This window comes from Gobius niger (assembly GCF_951799975.1).
Source record: "Gobius niger genome assembly, chromosome: 4".
Taxonomy (NCBI): Eukaryota; Metazoa; Chordata; class Actinopteri; order Gobiiformes; family Gobiidae; genus Gobius; species Gobius niger.
In genome coordinates, this window is record NC_136855.1 from 14,854,504 (window position 1) to 14,877,243 (window position 22,740).

General features: G+C 43.7%; 1 protein-coding gene across 4 annotated transcripts in view; it reads left to right on the forward strand.

The window, feature by feature from the left end:
* The first annotated feature begins 8,394 nt into the window (after positions 1-8,394).
* pcdh17 (protocadherin 17) overlaps positions 8,395-22,740 on the forward strand; it is an 83,884-nt gene continuing 69,538 nt past the window's right edge. For 2 of the 4 annotated variants that reach the window (XM_079555652.1, XM_079555653.1), the window contains exons 1-2: positions 8,395-9,085; positions 9,820-12,602. In XM_079555652.1, coding sequence (XP_079411778.1) covers positions 10,107-12,602 — 2,496 coding nt within the window. In that variant the 5' untranslated portion in view covers positions 8,395-9,085; positions 9,820-10,106. The remainder of the gene's footprint in view (positions 9,086-9,819; positions 12,603-22,740) is intronic. The other 2 variants (XM_079555654.1, XM_079555655.1) reach the window with 1 other exon arrangement.

Here is a 22,740-nt window from a genome sequence, read left to right on the forward strand (position 1 = left end):
TTACCACCACCGAGTATGGTGTGAAATAATAATGACTACAACAGCTTGAGAGAAACCAAGAGAAACTTGATATTACAGGTCTGTGAAGTGCAAAACAAGTGTAAGGCAATGTTATTATTATCCATACTAAATTGAATTCATATATCTGATGTCTGGCTGCCGGGGTCTGATCACCAAAAATATACATATGTCAATACACCTTTCTAATCATCACTTTTGTCTGTTTGAGTCTATCCAGGTTGAAACATCATTAATTTATTTGAGTTTTATTTAACCTTTGTGGAAGTTGTTGTTCTTTCTCATATCGTGTCCTTCATTGCGCCACATAAACAAAGAAAAGCAAATCGGAGTGTCCAGAAATGTAAATATCTTTGTAAATATCATTAAACACTATTTATTTTTCTGAACCTTTTCTTTCTCTGAATATTTTACATCAGGACAAATGCCAAAATGCCGTCTCCTGTTTCCACCTGAAATAAAAGCCATTGCCATCTTTGTGGACTGGGAAAGAGGGTTTTTTATAGCGTTCACCAATTCCAAAAATGCTTTTCCCCGGGGCCAGTTAATTGGTCTAATGAAGAAAGCCGCTAATGCTCTTCTTTATACCAGGCAGCGCTGTGACATTTTAGTTTTGAAGGCACGAAATTTTGAAATGCATTGTGGGGGAAAAAACAACCAAAAAACAGTTGTTAAGGGATTTAAAAGGAAATAATGCTGACACGAGACACCATACTAACAACTGTAGCGTTGCCTAGAGCTGTTTATGCACTTGTCTTTTATCAGTGCAGGATTCTTTAGCGGGAATGTAGCGTCCCCTCCCAAATTTAAAACGCATAAACAAAACAAGTTTCACCATTAAATAGGTTCCAAAGAAGTTTTTTACTCGCTCTGAATATGGAATGAGGCCCGTCTCCGCCATCATGGGAGACATTTATTGAAAATGTTTTTGAGAGGCAATAACTAAAACGTCTGACATTTCTTGTGAGTCATATTTATTAAAAACATTTGCCAAGTTGTTTTAAATCCTTCAAGGCGATTCCTTTTTGGCAAACAAATCTATTTATCACTGTGAGAAGTCATGTGTACAAGTTAATGCGGCATTTATTATTGGTGTAAATTAAAATGTGACGGAGTTCTGACGTGAGGACTAATGTTTCTGAAATGTTTGGAAAGGACTGGTTGTTTCAAAGCAACATTACGGTGCTGTTTACTAATAATTTACACATAATCTTCAAAATGGCCATTACGAATATTTTGTTTTATGAAATCAAGGTGCAGCCAAAGTGCTTTGCAAGTTGTAACATAATTACATAAGTCAGATAGAGGGTCTGTTATGAGCTGCCGCCGATATGCACAACCTGCTCCTGGGCATAGGCGAACCAGGCAGCCACCTCGGGCACCAATTTGCACGTCATTATTTTTGACCCCTATGTGGTCCATGTGCAAGGTTGCCGTCCAGCTTTGAAACAGAAGGTGATATAGACTTGTGGTCTTTTGTATCGGAAACTAGAGATTTCCAGCTTTCAGAGAAGCCCTCCTCTAATAAACTTGATTTCACATGTGATCCAATTCAAAAACTACTACTAATAAAATAAAACTTGACTTTTCCATCTCCAACGTGTGTCGAAATTGTGGAATAATGAATTGCAGCCAAGAAACGAATGGGAAACCCCAGTCTTGCCCGGGCACCAACTGATTTAGGGCCAGCCCTGACAACCAGATCCACATGCCTTTGGAAGTGGAAAAAAAAAAACAAAGCAATTGGATAAAAACATGCAAATCCCCCACAAACCGGCCCCGTCAGTCCTGTATTGAACCCTGGACCTTTTGCTGTGAGGTAAGAGTCTTAATCACTGCAACATCAGCTGGCACCTAAAGACAAATCAGGACAACAGAAGCTCAGCGACCAACCAGTACTGAAAAAAATACAAACGCTCCATGTCCCATTTTCTAGTTTGTATTACCATTGTGTAATGTGATAGGCTACACCAATCAATCAGCCAAATTATATCTGATCACAAGTGCTTTGCAGAGACATTCACCCCCACCAACATCGCCGTCTAAATGTTGGCATCAAAAATAAAAGTGACAAACGAATATTAAAGGAATAGGCCACCGTTTTTACATACTGAGATATGTTCTTACCTTAGCTTTGACAAGTTCTTTAGGACCTGTCTGATCTTCACCCGTGCCTTCAGTCACGTAAACACAGCGCAGACTGCGTTAGCATTTAGCCTCTCCCCCTCTCCTCTATAGCTCCAAAACAGGTCAAGATAGAAGCTACCAAGCTCTTCCACGTTTTCCCTGTTTAAATATTGTTACGTGAAGTGTTACACTACAAAGTATAATTACACAAAATTAAACAATGTGGATTTTCTAAGCGGATAAAAGGGGGGACTATATCGTAAGGCGTAATAATACCAGGAGTAATTTGGCATCCGCACAGTAAAGTGAAGATAACTGCGCAGCAAAGTGAAGATTACTGCGCGGATTTCGAACTACTCCTGGTATTATTGCGCCTTACAATATAGTTCCCTCTTTTATCCGCTTAGAAAATCCACATTGTTTAATTTTGTGTAATTATACTTTGTAGCGTAACACTTCACGTAGCCATAATTAAATAGGGAAAACGTGGAAGAGCTTGGTAGCTTCTATCTTGACCAGTTTTGGAGCTATAGAGGAGAGGGGGAGAGGCTAAATGCTAACGCCGTCTGCGCTGTGTTTACGTGATTGAAGGCACGGGGGAAGACCAGACAGGTCCTAAAGAACTCGTCAAAGCTAAGGTAAGAACATATCTCAGTATGTAAAAACGGTGGCCTATTCCTTTAAGGTGGCCAGGTTGAAAAAATACAATGATCAATAATGGCCTCATTTTGGTTTCTCAAGGCAACCACAATGATCTCCTTCCCATGTACTTCATTCATTTCTTTCTGATGGGCCACACAGAGGCGGGCACGTCCAACCAGAACATCCCATAGACGCTCTATAGACGACCCGTGTTGAGTGGGAATATCACAATATCAAACTCAGCTCCATAACATCCGTCTTATTCACGAGAACACTTGGAGGCTGGACTTGCTTGAAGCATCATTTATAGGTGGTAAAACTTGTTCGCAGTGCGGAGATGATCTAAACACAACAGCAGAGAGGTGGCGTCACATTCCCCAAAGACAATGACTCATAATCCAAATTCAAGAGATATTTTTGGATTCTTTTCAGACTATTTCTGTATAAATCATATTCTTTTTCACACCAGAAACTACGTTCAATAAGTAGCTCCATTAGGCTAACTCAGGGCTCAAACATGCTCAGATTTAAGCCTCCATGCTCAGGTGACACCCAGGACAGTGATGTGACATTTCCCTTCATCAGTTATCAGCATCTTGACATTAGTACATCAAAGCTCCTGTTTAATAATGAGCTAACTACGCTGCTCCTGCATCGGCCGCTGTCAGGAGGAAAGGTCAGGGAGGAAAAGTCAAAGACGTGGAGACCCGTGTTTATCCAGAACAAAGTTGAAATTGCAGCTAAAAACCAAGGGCGTTTTGAAACATTGTGATGACATTAACTCCATGAAATGTGTCAGCTTACATCCTGCTGATTGTAACGCGCTATTTCTCTTTGAGTCATGATCTATAAGAGAATCCTAGAGTGTTCGTAGTGAGAAGACTGACTTTGATGTTGGCTTTGCATATTCATCTTTTGAGCCTCCAGGGATGGAGCGAGGTGATGTGAATGACATGTTGTCTATATATCACGTTCTCTGCATGCTAATAGTATAATGTATTTACTGTTATGAATTGAAAGCAAACATGCATAATCTATCCATCCTTGAGATTGAGATGAACACAGGCAGATTCTAGCATAATAAGGGACCTTGTGCAATGTGCTGTTTGGGAGCTCTATTTGTCATGATGTGATGGAAGGATTTACTGGAAATGAACTGCATGATCATATTTTAATTGTCTATTTTTTTTATTTATTTTTTAGGATCCATCCATCCATCCGGGGGCAGCAGTCTCAGCAGAGATGCCCAAACTTCCCGGGGTCTTCCACGAGGCCTTGTCCCACTAGGACATGCCTGGAACACCTCCCGTGGGAGGCGACCAGGGGGCATCCGGAACAGATGCCCGAGCCACCTCAGCTGGCTCCTTTTGAGATGAAGGAGCAGCGACTCCGAGCTCCTACCGGGTAACTGAGCTCCTCACCCGATCTCGAAGGGTGCGCCCAGCCACCCTATGAAGGAAACTAATTTCGGCCGCTTGTATTCGCGATCTTGTCCTTTCGGTCATTACCCAAATCTCATGACCATAGGTGAGGGTGGGAACGTAGATCGGTCGGTAAATCGAGAGCTTTGCCCCCCGACTCAGCTCCCTCTTCACCACGACAGACCGATACAGCGACCGCATCACTGCTGACGCCGCACCGATCCGTCTATCGATCTCACGCTCCATCCGTCCCTCACTCGTGGACTTGGATTCCCCACCGACTCGTAGAGGGTAAGCCACCTTTTTCCGGTGGAGAACCATGGCCTCAGATTGTGCTGATCCTCATCCCGGCCGCTACACACCAGAGCGTACTGAAGGTCCTGATTTGTTGAAGCCAACAGAACAACATCATCTGCAAACAGCAGAGATGAGATCCTGAGGCTCCCAAACCGGACACCCTCCGGCCCCTGGCTGCGCCTAGAAATTCTGTCCATAAAGGTCATGTACAGAACCGGTAACAAAGGGCAGCCCTGGCGGAGACCAACACGCACCGGGAACAGGTCTGACTTACTGCCGGCAATGCGAACCAAGCTCCTGCTGCGGTCATACAGGGACAGCCCTTAACAGAGGGCCCCGGACCCCATACTCCCGGAGTACCCCCCACAGGGCACCACAAGGGACACGGTCGAACGCTTTCTCCAGATCCACGAAACACATGTGGACTGGTTGGTCGAACTCCCACGAACCCTCAAGTAATAATAAAATAACTAATAAAAAGACATTCAGTTGAAAATTGGCTAAAGTGTTTCCCCATATGCTCTAGTTTCCACTATCTTAAACCAAAAACATGTATAAGGCAAGGCAAGGCAACTTTATTTATATGGCACATTTCATGTACTTGACAACTCAATGTGCCTCACAGTAACACCAAACAGAGCAAAAATAGAATAAAAAGCATTAAAAACACAATAAAAAGCATTAAAAACACAATGAAAATCAAGAAAACAAATCATTAGTTACAATTACATTAACATTTCAATCTCCATAGGCAGCAGTAAAAAGGTGTCCTTTCAGCCTGGACTTAAGAATGCTCAAGGTTGAGGCCTGTCTCAGATCCTCATTGAGGCTGTTCCAGACTTTTGCTGCATAAACCTGAAATGCAGCCTGACCATGTTTGTTATTGACTGTATAATATGGATTCTGCTCACAACATTTAATCATTTAATGTTTTTCTTCTTTATTTCGTTTTGAATCAGATGCCCGAGCCACCTCAGCTGGCTCCTTTCGCTGTGAAGGAGCAGTGACTCCACTGGGTAGCTGTGTGTTGTTGTGTGTCCATAAGGGTCATAAGATTAGACCTTATGGACACAGAACATTCCAGGACGGTGACGTCGCCTGGTACAGCACAACCGGGTCCCCACCCTGGAGCCAGGCCTGAGCGTCTGGTGGTCGGGCCTCTGCCCACAGGGCCCGGCCGGGCACAGCCCGAAAAGGACGACGTGGGCCCGCCCTCCTGTGGACCCACCACCCGCAGAGGGATCCGTAGAGGTCGGGTGCAGAGAGGACCGGGTGGCAGTCAAAGGCAGGGACCTTGACGACCTGGTCCACGTGCGCAGCTTCTGGCTTACGGGACATGGAACGTCACCTCCACGCACAGCTTGGGTTCTGGATCTCATCTCCTATTTTGTTTGTTTTTGATCAAATTTGTTTTCCACATTTGTGGTGCATGTCACTAAAACTGCATGAATGCTTTAAAAGTACATATGATTTCAACTTAAGACATAAGCTTTGCTCTTTCTTGTTCCCTTTGCCTTTCATTCTTTTATAGTGTTTGTTTGTCTAAGTTGAATGTCAATGCACACCAAAGAAAAAGAATGCTGTGTGGCCATTTGAAGTTTGATAAAACAGAATTCCAAGCATCACAAGAATCAAGATTGCACAGAAATGGCTATTATTGCATTCAGCTGACATTCAAAATGAATGTGCATGAGTTTTGTGACATTCTTCTACTTGAAATACTTGAAAGACTAAACATTGGTATTTAAACTAATATATAATTTCAAATAATAAACACTCATTTAAACACCTTTGTGTGCATAATATATATATATATATATATATATATATATATATATATATATATATATATATATATATATATATATATCTGTCATTGAAAAAACTCAAAGAATGCTTGCAAATTTCTCTTTACATAGCAGTGTTTTTCATTAACAGGTCTATTTCAGTGACACGGAAATATAAAGTCACTAGTTCTATATCAAATTTGTACAACTTTGGAATCACAAGTGCCATCTGTAGAGTACAGATACAGATCCCAAACTATTCTGACAATAATTAAAAACGGAGATTTCTGGTTTTGCAAATGAACTCTTCATATACAGTCGTATACAGTACACCATTTGGAATTTCTCACATTTCTGCCTAAATTGGTCACTAAATGTGGCTTGATCTTCATCAAAATCACAGAAATGATTAAACAGTGTCTCTTTAAACTAATACCACCCAAACATTTACATTTTATCATATTTTTATTGGCCATAACATGTAAACATTCACAGGAGAGCGTGGAATAAGTAAGTACACCGCCTGAGTCTCACTGAACTGCAGCAGTTTGGTAAAGAGGAATGATCCAAGATTCATCGTGATCGTTGTGAGCATCTAATCTGCAACGACAGAAAAGCTGTTATTCCTACAAAAGAAGGATCAGCCAGCTATTTAATACAGGGGATCACTCACTTATTCACATGCTGTTGCAATGTCTCAGGCCTTTCTTAAAAAAACAAAAAATCTATTATTATTCTATCCAGTTGTTCAGGCCCTGAGGCAACAAAACAGCCTCACACCATGATTCTCCTGCTCCATTCTTCACAGTGAGCATAGGGTTTTGATGTTGGTGTGCTGTTCCATGTTTCCTCCACACATGACGTTGTCTGTTCCTCCCACAAAATTCAACTTTGGGTTCATCAGTCCACAGTATATTTTTCCAGTAGTGCTATGGAGCATCCAAGTGCTTTTTCGCAAACCAAAGTTGAATAGTTTGGGAGGAACACACAGCGTCATGTGTGGAGGAAAAATGTAACGGCACATTAACAGCTTTACACTATCCCCACTTTGAAGTCTGTTGCAGGAGAATCATTGTGTGGGGCTGTTTTGTTGCTTCAGGACCTGGACATTAAATAGCTGGCTGACTCATCTTTTGCAGCAATATCTGCTTTTCTGTTGTTGCAGATTAGACGTTCAGAACGATCAGGATGAATCTTGGACCATTCGTCTTTACAAAACTGTTGCAGTTCAGTGAGATTCAGGCGGTGTACTTACTTATTCCTCCCTCTCCTTTGAATGTTTGCATGTTGTGGCCAATAAAAACATGATCAAATGTAAATGTTTGAGGTGTGGTGTTAGTTCAGGCAGACACTGTTTACTCATCCTTATGATTTTGATCAAGATCAGACCACATTTAGTGACCAATATAGGCAGGAATGTGAGAATTTCCAAACGGTGTACTTATTTTTTTCTTCCCACTGTATATATATATTATATACATGTACAGATATATACACGCACACACGCACACGCACACACACACGAGCACGCACGCACGCACGCACGCACACACACACACACACACACGCACACACACACACACACACACACACACACACACACACACACACACACACACACACACACACACTTTTATTGAAGTACATGGCCTATGTTTCATGAAAAGACAAAGTCAAGTAAGAAAATGGTTTTACTACAATCAAGAAAATCTATAATAATTAATAAAAAAGCACTTTCAATTTACATTGATTGTTGCAGCCATACCCAGGTGGGTAAAATAGATGACAAAGAAACTTTGGCTTTTGTAAAAATAACAATTTCCTCCGTCTCCCTGTCTTCTTGATGGATTATTTAGCCGAATTTTAAGCCTTTTGTGCCGGGCTTCCTCTGTTATAAACCGTGTCCAACGCACGATTTCCTTTATTGTAAACAACACAGACGTGCGTGATATTTGAAAAAATACAGATGCGCTACCGGTGAACTGGGGGCCACCAATCATTTGTAGTCTGTACCCAGAGCGCGTTTTGAATCCCTCCTTCTCATCCCACCTCTTCAAATCTATTGGCTGCCGGAGGAGCAGCGACAATGTTTAATGCACCATGCGGTGTCCGGAGTTCAGTCAGTGAGAGGAAGCGCTCCGTGTGCTTAGGGCTACTTTGCGTGTTGGAAATACCGAATACCCAAACTGTGCGTATTTATTCTCGCGTTATCCTTGACACCTTCAAACGGACTCGTAGCTGGACACAGACTCGTTGATGGTCACATTTTCCGCTTTTAACGCTCTTACGCTCTGTGCATGGACTTTGAAGGAAGAGGACAGTGGACAAGGACAAAATGCCACTCCGCTGGATCCTGTCTGTCTCCGCTGTTACGCACGCGTAAAAAAGCGTTGACTGCTATTTACCACTTTAGTTTGGATTAACCTTGTCTGGATTTTCACGCCTTTTTTCTTCTTCACGTCATATTCTCCGTGAACAATTTCCTTTCTGAACAGCGGTGAGTCACTGCAGGCTCAAGGCAAGCCGCTGCATCCTAATCAGACAGCGGAGAGGACTTCAGCTCATTGACATTACAGTCATACTTTTCGGGACCACTTTTTTCCCTTTCTCGCCGCGCTGCACCGTAGCCTTTCTGAGCCGTGGGAGGCTTGTGGCTTCCCCCCCCCCGTTCACCTGCGGAGAGGGATACGGGTGGTACCTCCATATAAAGTGTTTACAGGAGATGAAACTCCGCTTGAATCCACACCGGTGCTGACTGACAGCGGACACGGGTTTTCGCCACCGTTTGATGCGGTAAGTTGCATTGTTTAGCGCTTAGATTTTTCTTATTTGTGTCATTTTTTTTTTTAACAATCTTTCCAGTTTCTCATGCGTGCGGATGCAACAGCTTTTCCCCAACCGCCGCTGAATCTCACAGTGAGAGACAGAAAGGAAGGCAGAGGGGAGAATTACACGGCTGTGCTGAGATGTTGGCAGCTCATTTTCTGGATTTTTATAAGACTCATTTTAAAAAATCCGGATTATGCGGATTTGTTAATGCGTGTAAGAAGCTCATTTTATACACAGTTATTCAAATATCCAGCACAATAGGCCACCTTCTCGCGCTCTGCTGCCGTATTATTAAACTTCCCTCGTTCAAGTTGCAGTCAGCATCATGTGTGATCCGATCGTTATCCCACTCGGGTCAGGTCATTTGTGGCACTATATACGCCCGAGCAGGAAAAAAAAAAAATCAAAGTGCATTTTAGTCCTGTGTTTATCATAATGCACGTTGTAAGGCGAGTAATTATTTCCCCAATGCACCAGGCAGCGCGCAGTGTCTTCCCAAGGTTAACTAATTGACAAGCTCCCCCCCATAATTGTGGAGATGAATTACACATGAGCCGTGTATCATTTGGGCTCAGCGGTAGATCTGGTTTCTCGCTGGCAGAATGGCTAATATTGCAGATTTTTTTTATATTTGAACAAGTAAATGGCATACATTGATTAAACACAATCCTTTCCCTCCTGTGCTCTCCCCCCTGTAGGTGGTGTGAGTGAACGTTGACAATGACTATTCTGTTTGGAGACGGGATCGCGATTATTGCTCAGATGAGTCGGAGCTCTCTGCTGAATATAAATTAGGTCTTCAGCACCACAGATCGCTGGAAGAGCGAGGCGCAGCAAATACAATCCACAACGACAAATGCCAAGGCCCCGGATAATGAACAGAACTATACATATGAACTTGAGTTACGCAAAATTTGCAGGAGACATCAACAGGTCAAGCCACCAGTAAGCACAAACGGACAGTGAGAGCTTTTATAGTGTGGGGATGTATCTTTCTATTTTCTTTTTCCTCCTCCTGTGGGCTCAAGCCCTGACTTTAAAAAACTTGAATTACTCGGTCCCAGAAGAGCAGGGACCGGGAACGGTGATCGGGAACATTGCCAAAGATGCCAGGCTGGGACTGGAGCAGACGGGGCAGGGAGGACAGGGGAAGAAAGCCAACTTCAGAGTGCTGGAGAACTCTGCGCCTCATCTCATCGACGTGGACCCTCAGAGTGGACTGCTCTACACAAAGCAACGTATCGACAGAGAAACCTTGTGCAAGAGGAATCCCAAGTGCCAGCTGTCTATGGAGGTGTTCGCCAACGACAAGGAGATCTGCATGATCAAAATAGACATCCAGGACATCAACGACAACTCTCCTACTTTTCCTTCGGATCAGATTGATATTGACATTTCTGAAAACGCTGTGCCGGGGACGCGCTTTCCTCTGACCAGTGCGCACGACCCAGATGCTGGTGAGAACGGGCTGAAAACCTATCAAATAACGCGTGATGACTACAATCTCTTCTCCTTGGAGGTAAAATCCCGCGGGGACGGCACTAAATTTCCTGAATTAGTAATTCAAAGGCCACTAGACCGAGAGGAACGGAGCCATCACACGCTTATTTTGTCGGCTACGGATGGCGGGGAGTATCCCAGATCAGGTACCATGCAGATAAATGTGAAAGTGATTGACTCCAATGATAACAGCCCTGTGTTTGACCAGCCTTCATATGTGGTAGAGATCCCAGAAAATTCGACCCCTGGTAAAGTGCTGATTGATTTAAACGCTACCGACCCCGATGAGGGCAATAATGGACAAGTGGTGTATTCTTTTAGTGGCTATGCCCCAGAGAGGATCCGAGAGCTGTTCTCCATAGATTCCAGGACAGGAGTCATAAAGATACAGGGAGAGATTGACTTCGAAGAGAGTCCAGTTATTGAAATTGATGTCCAGGCAAAAGACCTTGGTCCCAATCCAATTCCGGGCCATTGTAAAGTCACCGTGAAAGTGCTGGACAGGAATGATAACTGGCCGTCTATAGGCTTTGTGTCCGTGCGGCAGGGGGCCATCAGCGAGGCAGCTCCTCCGGGTACCGTCATTGCACTGGTGAGAGTCACGGATAAAGATTCAGGCAGGAACGGGCAGCTCCAGTGTCGAGTGCTTGGCAATGTTCCCTTTAAGCTGGAAGAAAACTATGATAACTTCTACACAGTGGTGACAGACAGACCTTTGGACAGAGAGATGCAGGATGAATACAATGTAACGATTGTTGCGAAAGACAATGGCCTCCCTCCTCTGAACTCAACCAAATCTTTCACAGTAAAGATCTTAGATGAAAATGACAATGTCCCACGCTTCACAAAGTCCGTTTATCTTCTGCAAATCCCGGAGAACAACATCCCCGGAGAGTTCCTTGGTTCTGTTCTGGCCCATGACCCGGATTTAGGACAAAATGGGACTGTTTACTACAGTATTGTAAACTCTAATGTTAGTGGTGGAGATGTTAACACTTACGTCAACGTGAACGCTGCCAATGGGGCTATATACGCTGTAAGATCCTTCAACTATGAACAAATAAAATATTTTGATTTTAAGGTCCTTGCTAAAGATGCAGGGTCCCCACATCTCGAGAGCAACACTACAGTACGTATTAGTGTTTTGGATGTGAATGACAACATACCAGTCATCGTCCTGCCTGTGCTTTTGAATGATACAGCGGAGATCCACGTCCCTCGCAACGTCGGCGTTGGCTACATTGTCACTACAGTCAAAGCGGTGGATAATGACTATGGGGAGAGTGGGAGACTCACATATGAGATTTCGGATGGTAATGAGGAAAGTCTTTTTGAGATGGACCCAGTGACGGGGGAAGTGCGGACAGCCCACCCATTCTGGGAGGATGTTAGCCCAAATGTGGAGCTAATCATCCGCGTGTCGGACCATGGCAGGCCAACCCTCACTGCTGCTGCGCGGCTAATCATCAAAGCCTCCAATGGACCCCTCTCTGGTGGGGCACCACATGTTACGGACAGACAGAACTGGGACATGTCGTTGCCTCTAATTGTTACTCTCAGCATCATTTCTATAATGCTTTTAGCAGCAATGGTGACTATTGCAATCAAATGTAAGCGGGAGAATAAAGAAATTCGAACTTATAATTGTCGAATAGCAGAGTACTCACATCCTCAGCTGGGGAAGGGCAAGAAAAAGAAGATTAACAAGAACGACATCATGCTGGTGCAGAGCGAGGTGGAGGAGCGCGATGCCATGAATGTGATGAATGTGGTAAGCAGTCCTTCCTTGGCCACCTCTCCCATGTACTTTGACTACCAGACACGCCTGCCACTGAGCTCACCAAGGTCAGAGGTCATGTACCTCAAACCCACTGCCAATAACCTCAGCGTGCCCCAAGGCCACGTGGGATGCCACACCAGCTTCACAAGCCCAGTCACCAGCACAACAGACACACCTACTAACCGCATGTCTATCATACAGGTAAGAGAAATTGCACTCTTCTCCACTCTTCACTGTTTTCCCCATCACCACAAAGCCTATTTGGTCTACCTGCTGCATGTTGTGTGAAAAAAAGGAGAGAGGCAGGGAAATATATAAGGGCAGGCAGAAGCCCAGAGGCGCGGAGGCAGGGAGAGAGGAGATGGTGGTGGGAGGAGGGCATTAGAAGGATTAAACAGTCATTCTGGTTCGCTCTGACAGCCACACACAACAGTTGTGCACAAAATATGTCATGGGCCTTTTGTAATCACTTCTCCTGTCAAATTTTTCATTAGTCACTTCCTCATTTGAGATTTTTTTTTAGATAATCTTTTTGATACTGTAAGCTGGGCATTATGGCCTCAATAGGGGTTTATTTTGTTATACAAACTCTGAATAAACTGTCCCCCTATCGCGTCAAATTTCAGCTGACGCTATTTAGACTTACTATTTTCATGACCACAGCTAAATAATTATTTATTATGAACAGATGACGCACACTTCATCTGTTATTGTCCTAAAAATAGCATTGTAAAATCCATTGTAGTTGATCATTGAGGTGGGTATTCTTGCCTCATCTGTGTGTCGTTTCCACTTTTGTTCACTGCCACTCTATGTTCTGCCTCTATACTCGTGATAATGTGTTATGTTGTGCATGGAGTCTAAACTCTACGTCATTTTCATTAGTAACTTTAGATGTTTTCATATTGATGCCATCGAGTGTGAGAAAGGATATGGATCCTTTTGCCACTCGTTATTTTAAGTACGCTGCAGCCTATTTACATCCAAGCTCAGTGCAATGCATTCTGATAGTTTTTTGCCAAGAAGCTAACATTATGTCTGATTCTGAATGTTAGCAATGCCTTTCTTGTATCTTTGTTCGCATGTAAACAATGCAATGTAAAGATACACAGAGACACTGCACTTGAGCATGGCCTTTCTTATCTACAGCACATTTATGCCTGCTGCCTGCCCCCCAGCTTCCATGCCAGTGTTAATAAGATCATATGTTGCAGTCTGTAGCAGTAACTTTACCGTTGCGTTGTCCTAAATAAACCCTCCTTAATAATGGCTTTAATCCCCCGAGATTAGCAAGATTGTTCTTATTTTCGTGGCTACTTTGGACGTCTTTATTGGTGGGACTTTGGTGTGTAAGCCTGCTAACGTGATAACTTCTCTGTGTCTTTGGCCCTAAGCTCATTAAAAGTCTTGTGTCAGACGAGGATTAGAGCTTGCTTTTTAGACAGTGCTATGCGGCTGCACAGATACGAGACATTTACACCGACTCTATCTGTGTTTATGTTCTGGCCCCTAAACTTGAGTGGTTTTCCTCTTTAACAAAGGCCCTCGCTTTTACTCAAGCAGGGGCAGGATTTATCACAGCGATGCAAAATAACTGTAGCTGTTGTACGCCTTTGATAGCACTGGCTGGTTTTATTGTTGCGGCTCATCTGGTTCAGACCTGGTTTAGTCTTAAATGATTTAGTCCTGGTAGTTTAGTGACTGTTTGGCTGGTTCTGTTCTGAGTTTATCATAGTGTAGCCCCTGTCGTTTTGTGTGTGGCATTGATTGATAGAGATATGAATGATAATAGACGAGGTTTACACTTGTTTGTACACAGTTTAGTCTTTGTTAAGTGTGGGGTATAATTTTTCAAACCCACCTTTGATTCTAAGGGAAGACTCTGGCTTCTTTACTACGTCAAATCAAAATCAATCAATCAAAATTGTATAGTGGTTACAGAATGCAATTGTCAACAGAATCCTAATAAGTAGCTACTACTTTTGCTGAAAATATAAATCCAGACCATTTTATCAAAAGGTAGTGGGTAGTAGTTTTAGTATCGATTCTTCTTGACAACTCTAGATGTGTAAATGGCTGTTTTCGAATGGACACACTTTTGAGTTGGACATACAGTACAATTACAGTAGTCTTCCGCTGTTCAGGAAGCTCTGTACAGTCATTCCTCGCCCCCAGCATTTTCACTGCAGGCCTTGTGACGATGACCATGATGAAGGATGACATGTTCCCACCAGGGGAGGCAGGCCGCTGTCTGTTGTTCCCACTTTCAGTCTCAGCCGCTGCCTTTGTGGAGAGCCAGCTGCAGAGGGCGAAGGTCAACGCAGAGACCGTTAGGCCTTGCTCATCACAGGGACACACTAATTGCTGGTGCGCCGTGCAACCTGTTTCCCCGCTTCAAGGAAATATGTGACTGTCTTTTTGTTTTTTTGTGACTGTTTATGTGGTCAAGATGTTGATAAGGAAAGTAAGGCTGTAAAAGCTATAGTTCTAGAGAGTCTTAATATTACGGAGATGCCACAGGAAAGCAAACTGCATATGATATTTTTTCAATGCTGAATACTCTAGGAACATACCTAAATGCTGTAATGGCAGGCTTTGCTCATAGTGAACGGTCCAACTGAAATGTGGCTGTAAACACTATTGCAGCAGCACCCTGGACAGTTCTTTTGGCTTGAAGCTCCAGAGTAATGATGAATAGCACTACGTAATGCAGTCGCGTGCTAATTGTGTCCACTTCCGTTTCAGTCTGCCCGAACAGACACATTCCTCGCGTCTTGTTTACATGCTAGTCCCCGGATGCGTCAGGCGTGCCGGGTGCTCTATTGTATTATTCAACGCAAACCTGTGTACAGGGAGCTGGCCAGAGGCATTAGGTTTCCTCAGGAGCTGTACCGACGCGTATCACTTTTCCTCTCGATTCCATGCTGTCTTTCCTATGGCGTGGACAGTAAGTAACCCGAGTCCGAAGTGAGTGGCTATGGGAAAAATGTCAGGAAACAAAGACAGAATTCCCCTCCCATCGATCCCAAGGCCTCTGAGCCCATCTGTCACCGCGGTTGCCAGAAGAGAAGGTTAAATAGGAAAAATAAATACAGCGATGGATAAAGCAGGGAGTGTATGGCCTGTCTATATACAGTCAGTCTCACAAGGGCACCTTAAGCCATGGCTTCCAACAATGGCAATCCCTCAAATGGCCTGCGTGTGCAGTAATTGTGAGGTCACGGCAGTGCTGCTGTCTGTTTACAAGTGACACATGTCAGAGCGAGTAAAAAAAAAAAAGAAGTGCATCATTTGAGGTTATAGTGACAAGGCAAAGGAAGATGAAAGAGTAATTACAAATCCAATATGTGTACCACGCACGAAAGTAGTAAAAAGGCCTACATCAAGGTACTGGTCTTATTCTGGTCAGAGGAGTCCTTGCATGCTGAAGGTCTCTCCCTTATGCCGTGGGCTGTCTTGTCAAATAAACCATATGGGTTAATGAATCCTAAAAATAAAAATAAAAAAAAAGACTAACTAATTGACATCATATCAATTTTGTAGTGCTAAGATAAATACAATATCATAGCCAAAAAGCTGTTTATTCAAGTGTTTTTTGGTCCATTATTACAATTACTACCGCCATTACTATGTTTACTAAGCTTGCTATTATAAACAAATCAGTAACACCAGAGATCTATGTTTTAATGTGAAGGATTATCCTGTATTTCTAGCTGACTTGCTTCTTCGTAACATTTTTTGTTTTTGCACCTGTTTTGACTATGCTGGACTTGGGCAAACACTGTAAAGCCCTTGTACAAACAATAAGGCACCCACTCTACCTCACTGTGAATTCTTGATAGCACTTGGACAATAGAAACTTTCGCTAAGCCACAACACAGTCAACTCCGGCGACTGTACTTCTGGTGGGAACATGCTTTTAGTTGTGCTGTCCTCAACCGCACCTACTCCGAGCACATAGCAGGCTGCAAACTTCAGCTTCGCCCCACACTGCTGCTGCTCCTAATGATGTTTAATAGTGGTATACACTGCCAGACAGGCAGGAACTCCTTGTCGAGGGAGAGAGTGGAGGAGTGAAAGAGGAGGGAGAATAATGTGTGTAGGTCTGGTGGCCTTATCATTGTCTCTACAGTGCCAGCCAGGAGCCCGGTGCAGGGCCACATTTCATTTGTACAGAGAGAATTCCCAGGATAAGGATGGATGATACGTAATGATATCTAATTCTGCTTAAGGCGTTGAAGGGAATTACTTAGTGAGGAATCAAGGTTAAAACCAATCTGCTGCAGAATTCCTCCCTTGAAGCAAGACAGGATTTCAGTAATTCGCTTGCCCACACTTCAGACAATGCGTTTTTATTGTCTGGTCCCACATTGTACTATACCCTGAGCAGCTGCGCCAAACCTGCCTCACAAGTTAAGTCTTTGAAGCTGCCCTCATTGTAATCAGGCATCCACTTTTATGCCATTACTGTACAGCAGGCTATATTTTAGTGTCTTGATTTGTTTAGCTAGGTCACGTTATTTGAGCTTTTGTAAAATCTGTAATGAAAGGATTCAGGTGGAGAGCGTGGCCGTGGCAAGGAGTATAAGGTGACTATTAAAGCTCCCCATAGGGGGCGCCTTTCTGCCTTTTTTATGGTGTGGCTGTGACATGAAAAAGGAGAGCGGGTGCAGACTTCACATGCTTTCAAAGAAGTGAAAAAGAAACAAAGCAGCATTAGTATGAAATAAAACAAAGCATAATCCAAGAGAGCTATTACTTAGTGCTGCCTAACACCGCTAATATGGATGTGGCTAAAAATGAAGTAAATAAAACATGAACTGTTATGTACAATAGATGAGAAAACATGTGTGTTTTATTCAAATGGAAGCAAATTGAGGAAAATCATGACTAAAACTAGGCTTTTGCTCAATTTTCCCATGCGTTTTTGCATTTGGCTAATTCAGACAACGGTTTTTGAAATCAAGTGACCATAAACCCTTTAAGTGCTATGGCATGTCTGTGAATACTTTATTGCCTTTAAACTATAGACGACTGCGGTACCCAGGAGTACTTTGATTTGTTGAGGTATACGAGAGCATTACCGTGCCTACGATGCGGCTCCAGCAGATGTTTAGAATAGGCGCTTCCAGGAAAGGCTGTACTCTGCATATTTAAGGGCGATTGTGTATGTATATGTGTGTGTATGCGTGTGTCTGTGTGTGCTTGCGTGTGTGTGGGCGTGAAGTCATTGTGTATTCCACTCGTGTGATTTAAGCCTTTAGCTGGCAGCCTCCGTGACAGAGCCCCTCTCTTTATGAGCATGACAATCTTGCATTTGTCCGAACCTTGAAACACCCTTCCTCCATAAACACTCGCATGCACACGCTCAAGCTGTAGCTAGACCCGCGTTTCTTGTTTTCTTGAAGGATTCTGACAGAAGAAGAAGAAGAAGAAGTCTTATCAAAGCCACTGCATTATTGTTCTGAAATGGCTGCCATTCTTGACTGGCCACTGAGGCAATGAATAGGAAAGTGCTCCTTTTATGTCACTCCTTTCTCTTCGGTTGACAGTTGTTTCTGAGGAGTTTCCCATGGTAAAGCTAGAAGCGCGAAGGGTACTTGCATACAAACTGGAAGCATGTATATTGTCATTTTAGGGCTGATCAAAGAGACACTTTTCGGCTACTCTCAAGTCTCACAAAAAGTAAACTTGAATACTGTTCTCTCTTCAGCCAATTCATAACAATATACATAAAGCCAAGAGATCTCTTTGTGATGAGCAGCACAATATCATTCAGTTGGAAAAGTAAGAATTCATCGCTGAAACCTCGTCAACCAAAAGCGCATTTTCTTGTTTTATTGTCTCTTGACTGAATTGCCAGGGGTCTGCACAGATATTCACAAAAAAAATAATAATGTCAGTTTCAAAGCAGTTCACGCTTTGTCAGTTAAGATAACTAAAGTCTCTTACTGCACATTTGTAGAATCTTTTATCCCCATCATGACCCAGACTTCTTTTTTTTCCCTCTTGTGTGTTCAACTGCCGCGCTCGGCCTTTGGGGCATGTTTTCATTTATTTTCAAACAAACCCGCTGTTTCTGTACATTACGCCACACATGATTTATTAATAGCCACTTATTATCCTTCTCCCCCCCCCCTCAAGTTCCTATCATAAAGACAAGTTGGAGACGACACTTAGTTGTTGCTGCTGCGGGGGTAAAGCTCACTCAATTAACATGTCTTTATCTGAGCAAGACGAAGACTTCTTGACACTTAGCGCTCATTTATTGGGTGCCGTCGGAAAAATAAATGCATTTACGCAAAATAGGAACGCGTATCCGGGAGAACAACCAGCAGCTCAAAACATAAAAACAGCAGCTAGATCTTCCTGCCTCGTTCATTAATAAGTCATAGGGTTTAACAAATCAGAGGAAAGCGGAAGATGTCGCGATAAACATCTGAGGCCTGCCTACATATTTATGAACAAGGGCAGGACAAGGACAAGGGGAGAAGTACAAGATGCAATGTTAACTGGTGCGGTTTCAGAGATTTGCAACCTGCAAGCTAAATATACTCATAAAGGTTGAGCGTGCAAAATGGTGTAAAACAAGGATCTTTAACCTTAGTTATCCAATAAGCTATTAAGTAAACAGATTTGAGAATATTGTACTAACTGTATGGGACCTTGACACCGTTAGCCAACACAATTCGACACAAAACAACGGGATTTGTTTAGTTTCCTCTCAATAATTTACTACATTGACAAAAATGCTTGCAGAAAATGCACCTGTAAATTTCAGCTGATGTAGAAATGACGACCCGACTTTGGGGAGCTACTTTGTGAGGGCTGCCGAGCTATTTCCGCGCGCCGTTCCTCTGCTCTAAAGCTTTTACCATGGTTCTCTACACCAAATGTTGATTTATGCATCAAAATGTGAAATTGGTTTAACATCCCAGATTTGCACAATTAATAGTTCATATTATGAGTACACAGAACACTTTTCTGAGATTTGAGGCGGCAAAGGAGAATGTTTTATTCAGTGCTTCTGAAAAACCCAAGTAACCCTGATAAATAATTGAATATGGATGTAGCCCCCTGACTATGCGTATCAGTGAACACATTTAGCCCCACCGCAAACAGCCGTGCGGACATACTGTGCATGTGTACATTGTCCATTCATGCCCTGATTCGATTAAGCTAACTGCCTCCTTAAACTGGTGGGTAAGAATTTGGATTTATTTGTCAGCGCAGGAAAACAGACAGGATGTGAGAGCGCAAGCTGACCCCTGCGACAGTCGAGATTGGCCGGAAACATTAGGCCAATTTGCCGGGTTCAGCTGGAGACATGGCATTGGAGATGTCGTGGGCTTGATAATAAGACTTTGTTTGTCACTGTTGTGTTGTGTTTGTCCGTTGGGGTAAGCAGAGACTCCCCTGGCTCGCATTTAGACACTGTTCAAAGCCAGATCTAAATTTTTCATGTTCGTGTCGAGTGCTGTTGTGAAGATTGGGTTACTTTAAAGGGATGAATGACATTTTAAGTGGTTACAGCTCCAGTCCGATTTTCGCATCCGATTTCCGGGTGACAGAGCTGTTTCCCTGACCCTCAGGAGATTGCCGGCACTGTTTTCATCTGTCATGTGCGAGTGTTCGGTTGGGGCCTCGCTCACATGTACCTGCTGTACCTCCCGCTGCGCTCTGAAGCCGCACTCGCGCTGCTGCCTTTAGATTGGACTGGGCTCTCCTGTGGGGTCGCCGGCCCCCTCTGGGCTCTTAGCTCCCTCTTGGGGTCCGCAGACTTAACACTTTGCTCAGCGGGGGACTGTCGATGGGATAGAGACCGCTGACCTCTCTGTAATGTGCACTGAGATGTACAGAGCGAGCGGCGCAGTATTTCTTTGAACTGCAGCAGCTGGGTCTTCTTGCTGTAAATCAAACACGTTCAAAGTCAAACAAAGTGGAACTGGCTCTGTTGTGCCTTGGCTCCAGTCCAACACCAGAGAGCCTTTATTTCTGCCACATCTTCAACAGTGCCCCGGGGCTCGTGTTACAGAAACAACTCACAGCGCGAAGAATGAGTTATGCCCGTCGCTTTCCACCTTCTATCTCATTAGAGCAGAGCAATGATTTACTCCTCTCCGCTCCTGTACTTGTCCTTGCCTTGTACATTTCAGCACTTCTTCAGCCTCATCTGTAATGTGATTAATTGGTCTCGGGGACAAACCACCATTTACTCTAATTTCACCAAACTACATGTCACAACACGCCGCCTCCCCTCTGTTTACCGTGCTGAGCGCGCTACAGTTGCCCGACGTGGAAACTACAATTTGCATTGCAATTCAGGCATGATTATTCCGCAGAGTGTGTAATCCTGCCCCTGTCTGTTTTCACGCTTTTGCATATAATAAGTGTGTGTTTGAGAGGGCTGAACACTCGATAAGGACACTGTAGCTTGATGTTGCTTGTATCTATAGCACAGTTTGAAATCGGATTCTTGTGTTTGCAGAACTCGGTGAGTCTACCCGGGATTGACAGCCTTTTTGTTTTTGCGGCATCTCGTCCACGCACTCGCTCTCAGATGTTACTGGCTAAACAAAACAAAGAAGGGGGCAGTGTTGGAAATATGATATCCGGCCAGAGTCGTGCTTTTGCCTAATTGATGCCCACGGATGGTCTCATGCTGTGTTCATGTCATCAATTGGTTGAAATCTTGACCTTTCAGATCAATGTTAGCTTTCTCGGTTTTCACATGCTCTCTCTGTGGTGTATTTCATTATCTCTTCCTTTGAAGAAAAGAAAACAATGTAAGGAGGAGTACAACTCTGGCCTTTCTTAGACCTTGACTCTTGTAAAGACGTTCTTCTCCTTTCTCCCCATGCACGTCATCCCACATGAGCATAGCAATTCCTCATGTCCGTGACAACCCGAGCCTAAATTCATAATGATGAGATTATCTTGTCAACAGTAGCGAGTGTATATGTCTGCCGTATTGATCGGGCATTGTCCTAATAAATGAAGTAGCACGATGGGCGCGTTCGGTTCAATGATAACTCCAAACACATCTAGCTATTTATGCCACTCTCTCTCGCTCAATGCTGCCGACATGATGAAATGAATCGCGCGTATGCATTCCCCTCTCCTATTTCCTCGCGGGGTGAGGTTGAAGGGCGCCTTTCCACCACTCTGCAACACACCTCCCTCCCCTTTCCCTGTCTTCCAATCTTGTTTCTGGGCACGTCTTGTTGGAGGTCACGTTGACATGCCGAGTGGATGTAGTCCCAGGTGGAGCGGGGAGAGAGTCGGGTGCTGCCGGGGGACGAACCAATCCCACTTGGTGCGGTAGGGATAGTGGAGGGTACGATTACTTTATCCTCTGTAGTGACCCTCATACTCATAATGTCTTTAAGCAACTCTGGCTTGTGTCCATGTTGCCTTTATAACATGGACACAAGGGGCGACATTGGCGCAGATGGTAGAGCAGCTCGTCTCATGATCGCAAGATTTGGGGTTTGAATCCCGCCTCCTGAAGGTGCACACTGTCGTTGTGTTCTTGGGCAAGACACTTCACCCACTTTGTCTCCAGTGTCTGCGTACATTGGTGTGTGGATGAGAGTGTGAATGGGTGAGTGGATCTTTGCTGTAAAGTGCTTTGAGTGCCTAATGTAGGTGGAAAAGCGCCAGATAAGTTGAAACCATTTACCATTTATAGAGACACAGGTTTAAAAATGTATTGCATAAAGTTGTTATATTAGGTGTTTTAAGCAGTTCTAAGCAACTTGTTTACCTTAATAAATCCTTTCCGTAGTCCCTCTGGGGGTAATACAAGTGTTAATGGGATGACTGTGTCTCTCTGGCCAGAAAACCACAATTGCAAGTCGCTGCCTCCGGGTTGAAGCCACCAATACACACTACTGGAATCACGAAGAAGAAAAGCTAACAGGCTAATGGGAAAAAGCTAACTGCGGGCTAGTGCCACTTAAGCAGTATTTACAGTCAAGTTTGAATTTAAGAAAATATCTTCATTGTGTAACTGGATGTACAATATCCCTCTCTCCCTTTGTCTTTTATGTCAGCGTAGGATTTATTCTCATAGACAACTAATGAGTAAAAAACACAACATGCGACGACACCTGCAGTGGCGCTTATGGCCATAGGGGCATGAGTTACTTAGTACTGCTTTAATATCCAAGCCAATGAACTCTTTGTCAGTCCGAGGCCTTCCTAATTCACAGTGGGTTCCATTCATTTATGTATTTACTATTATGATGTTTCTTGATGATGACTGTTACAAGTCAATATCTAAATCATTGTACATTAGGGAGCATATGGTTGGCCGTGGCAACCACAAACGGACATG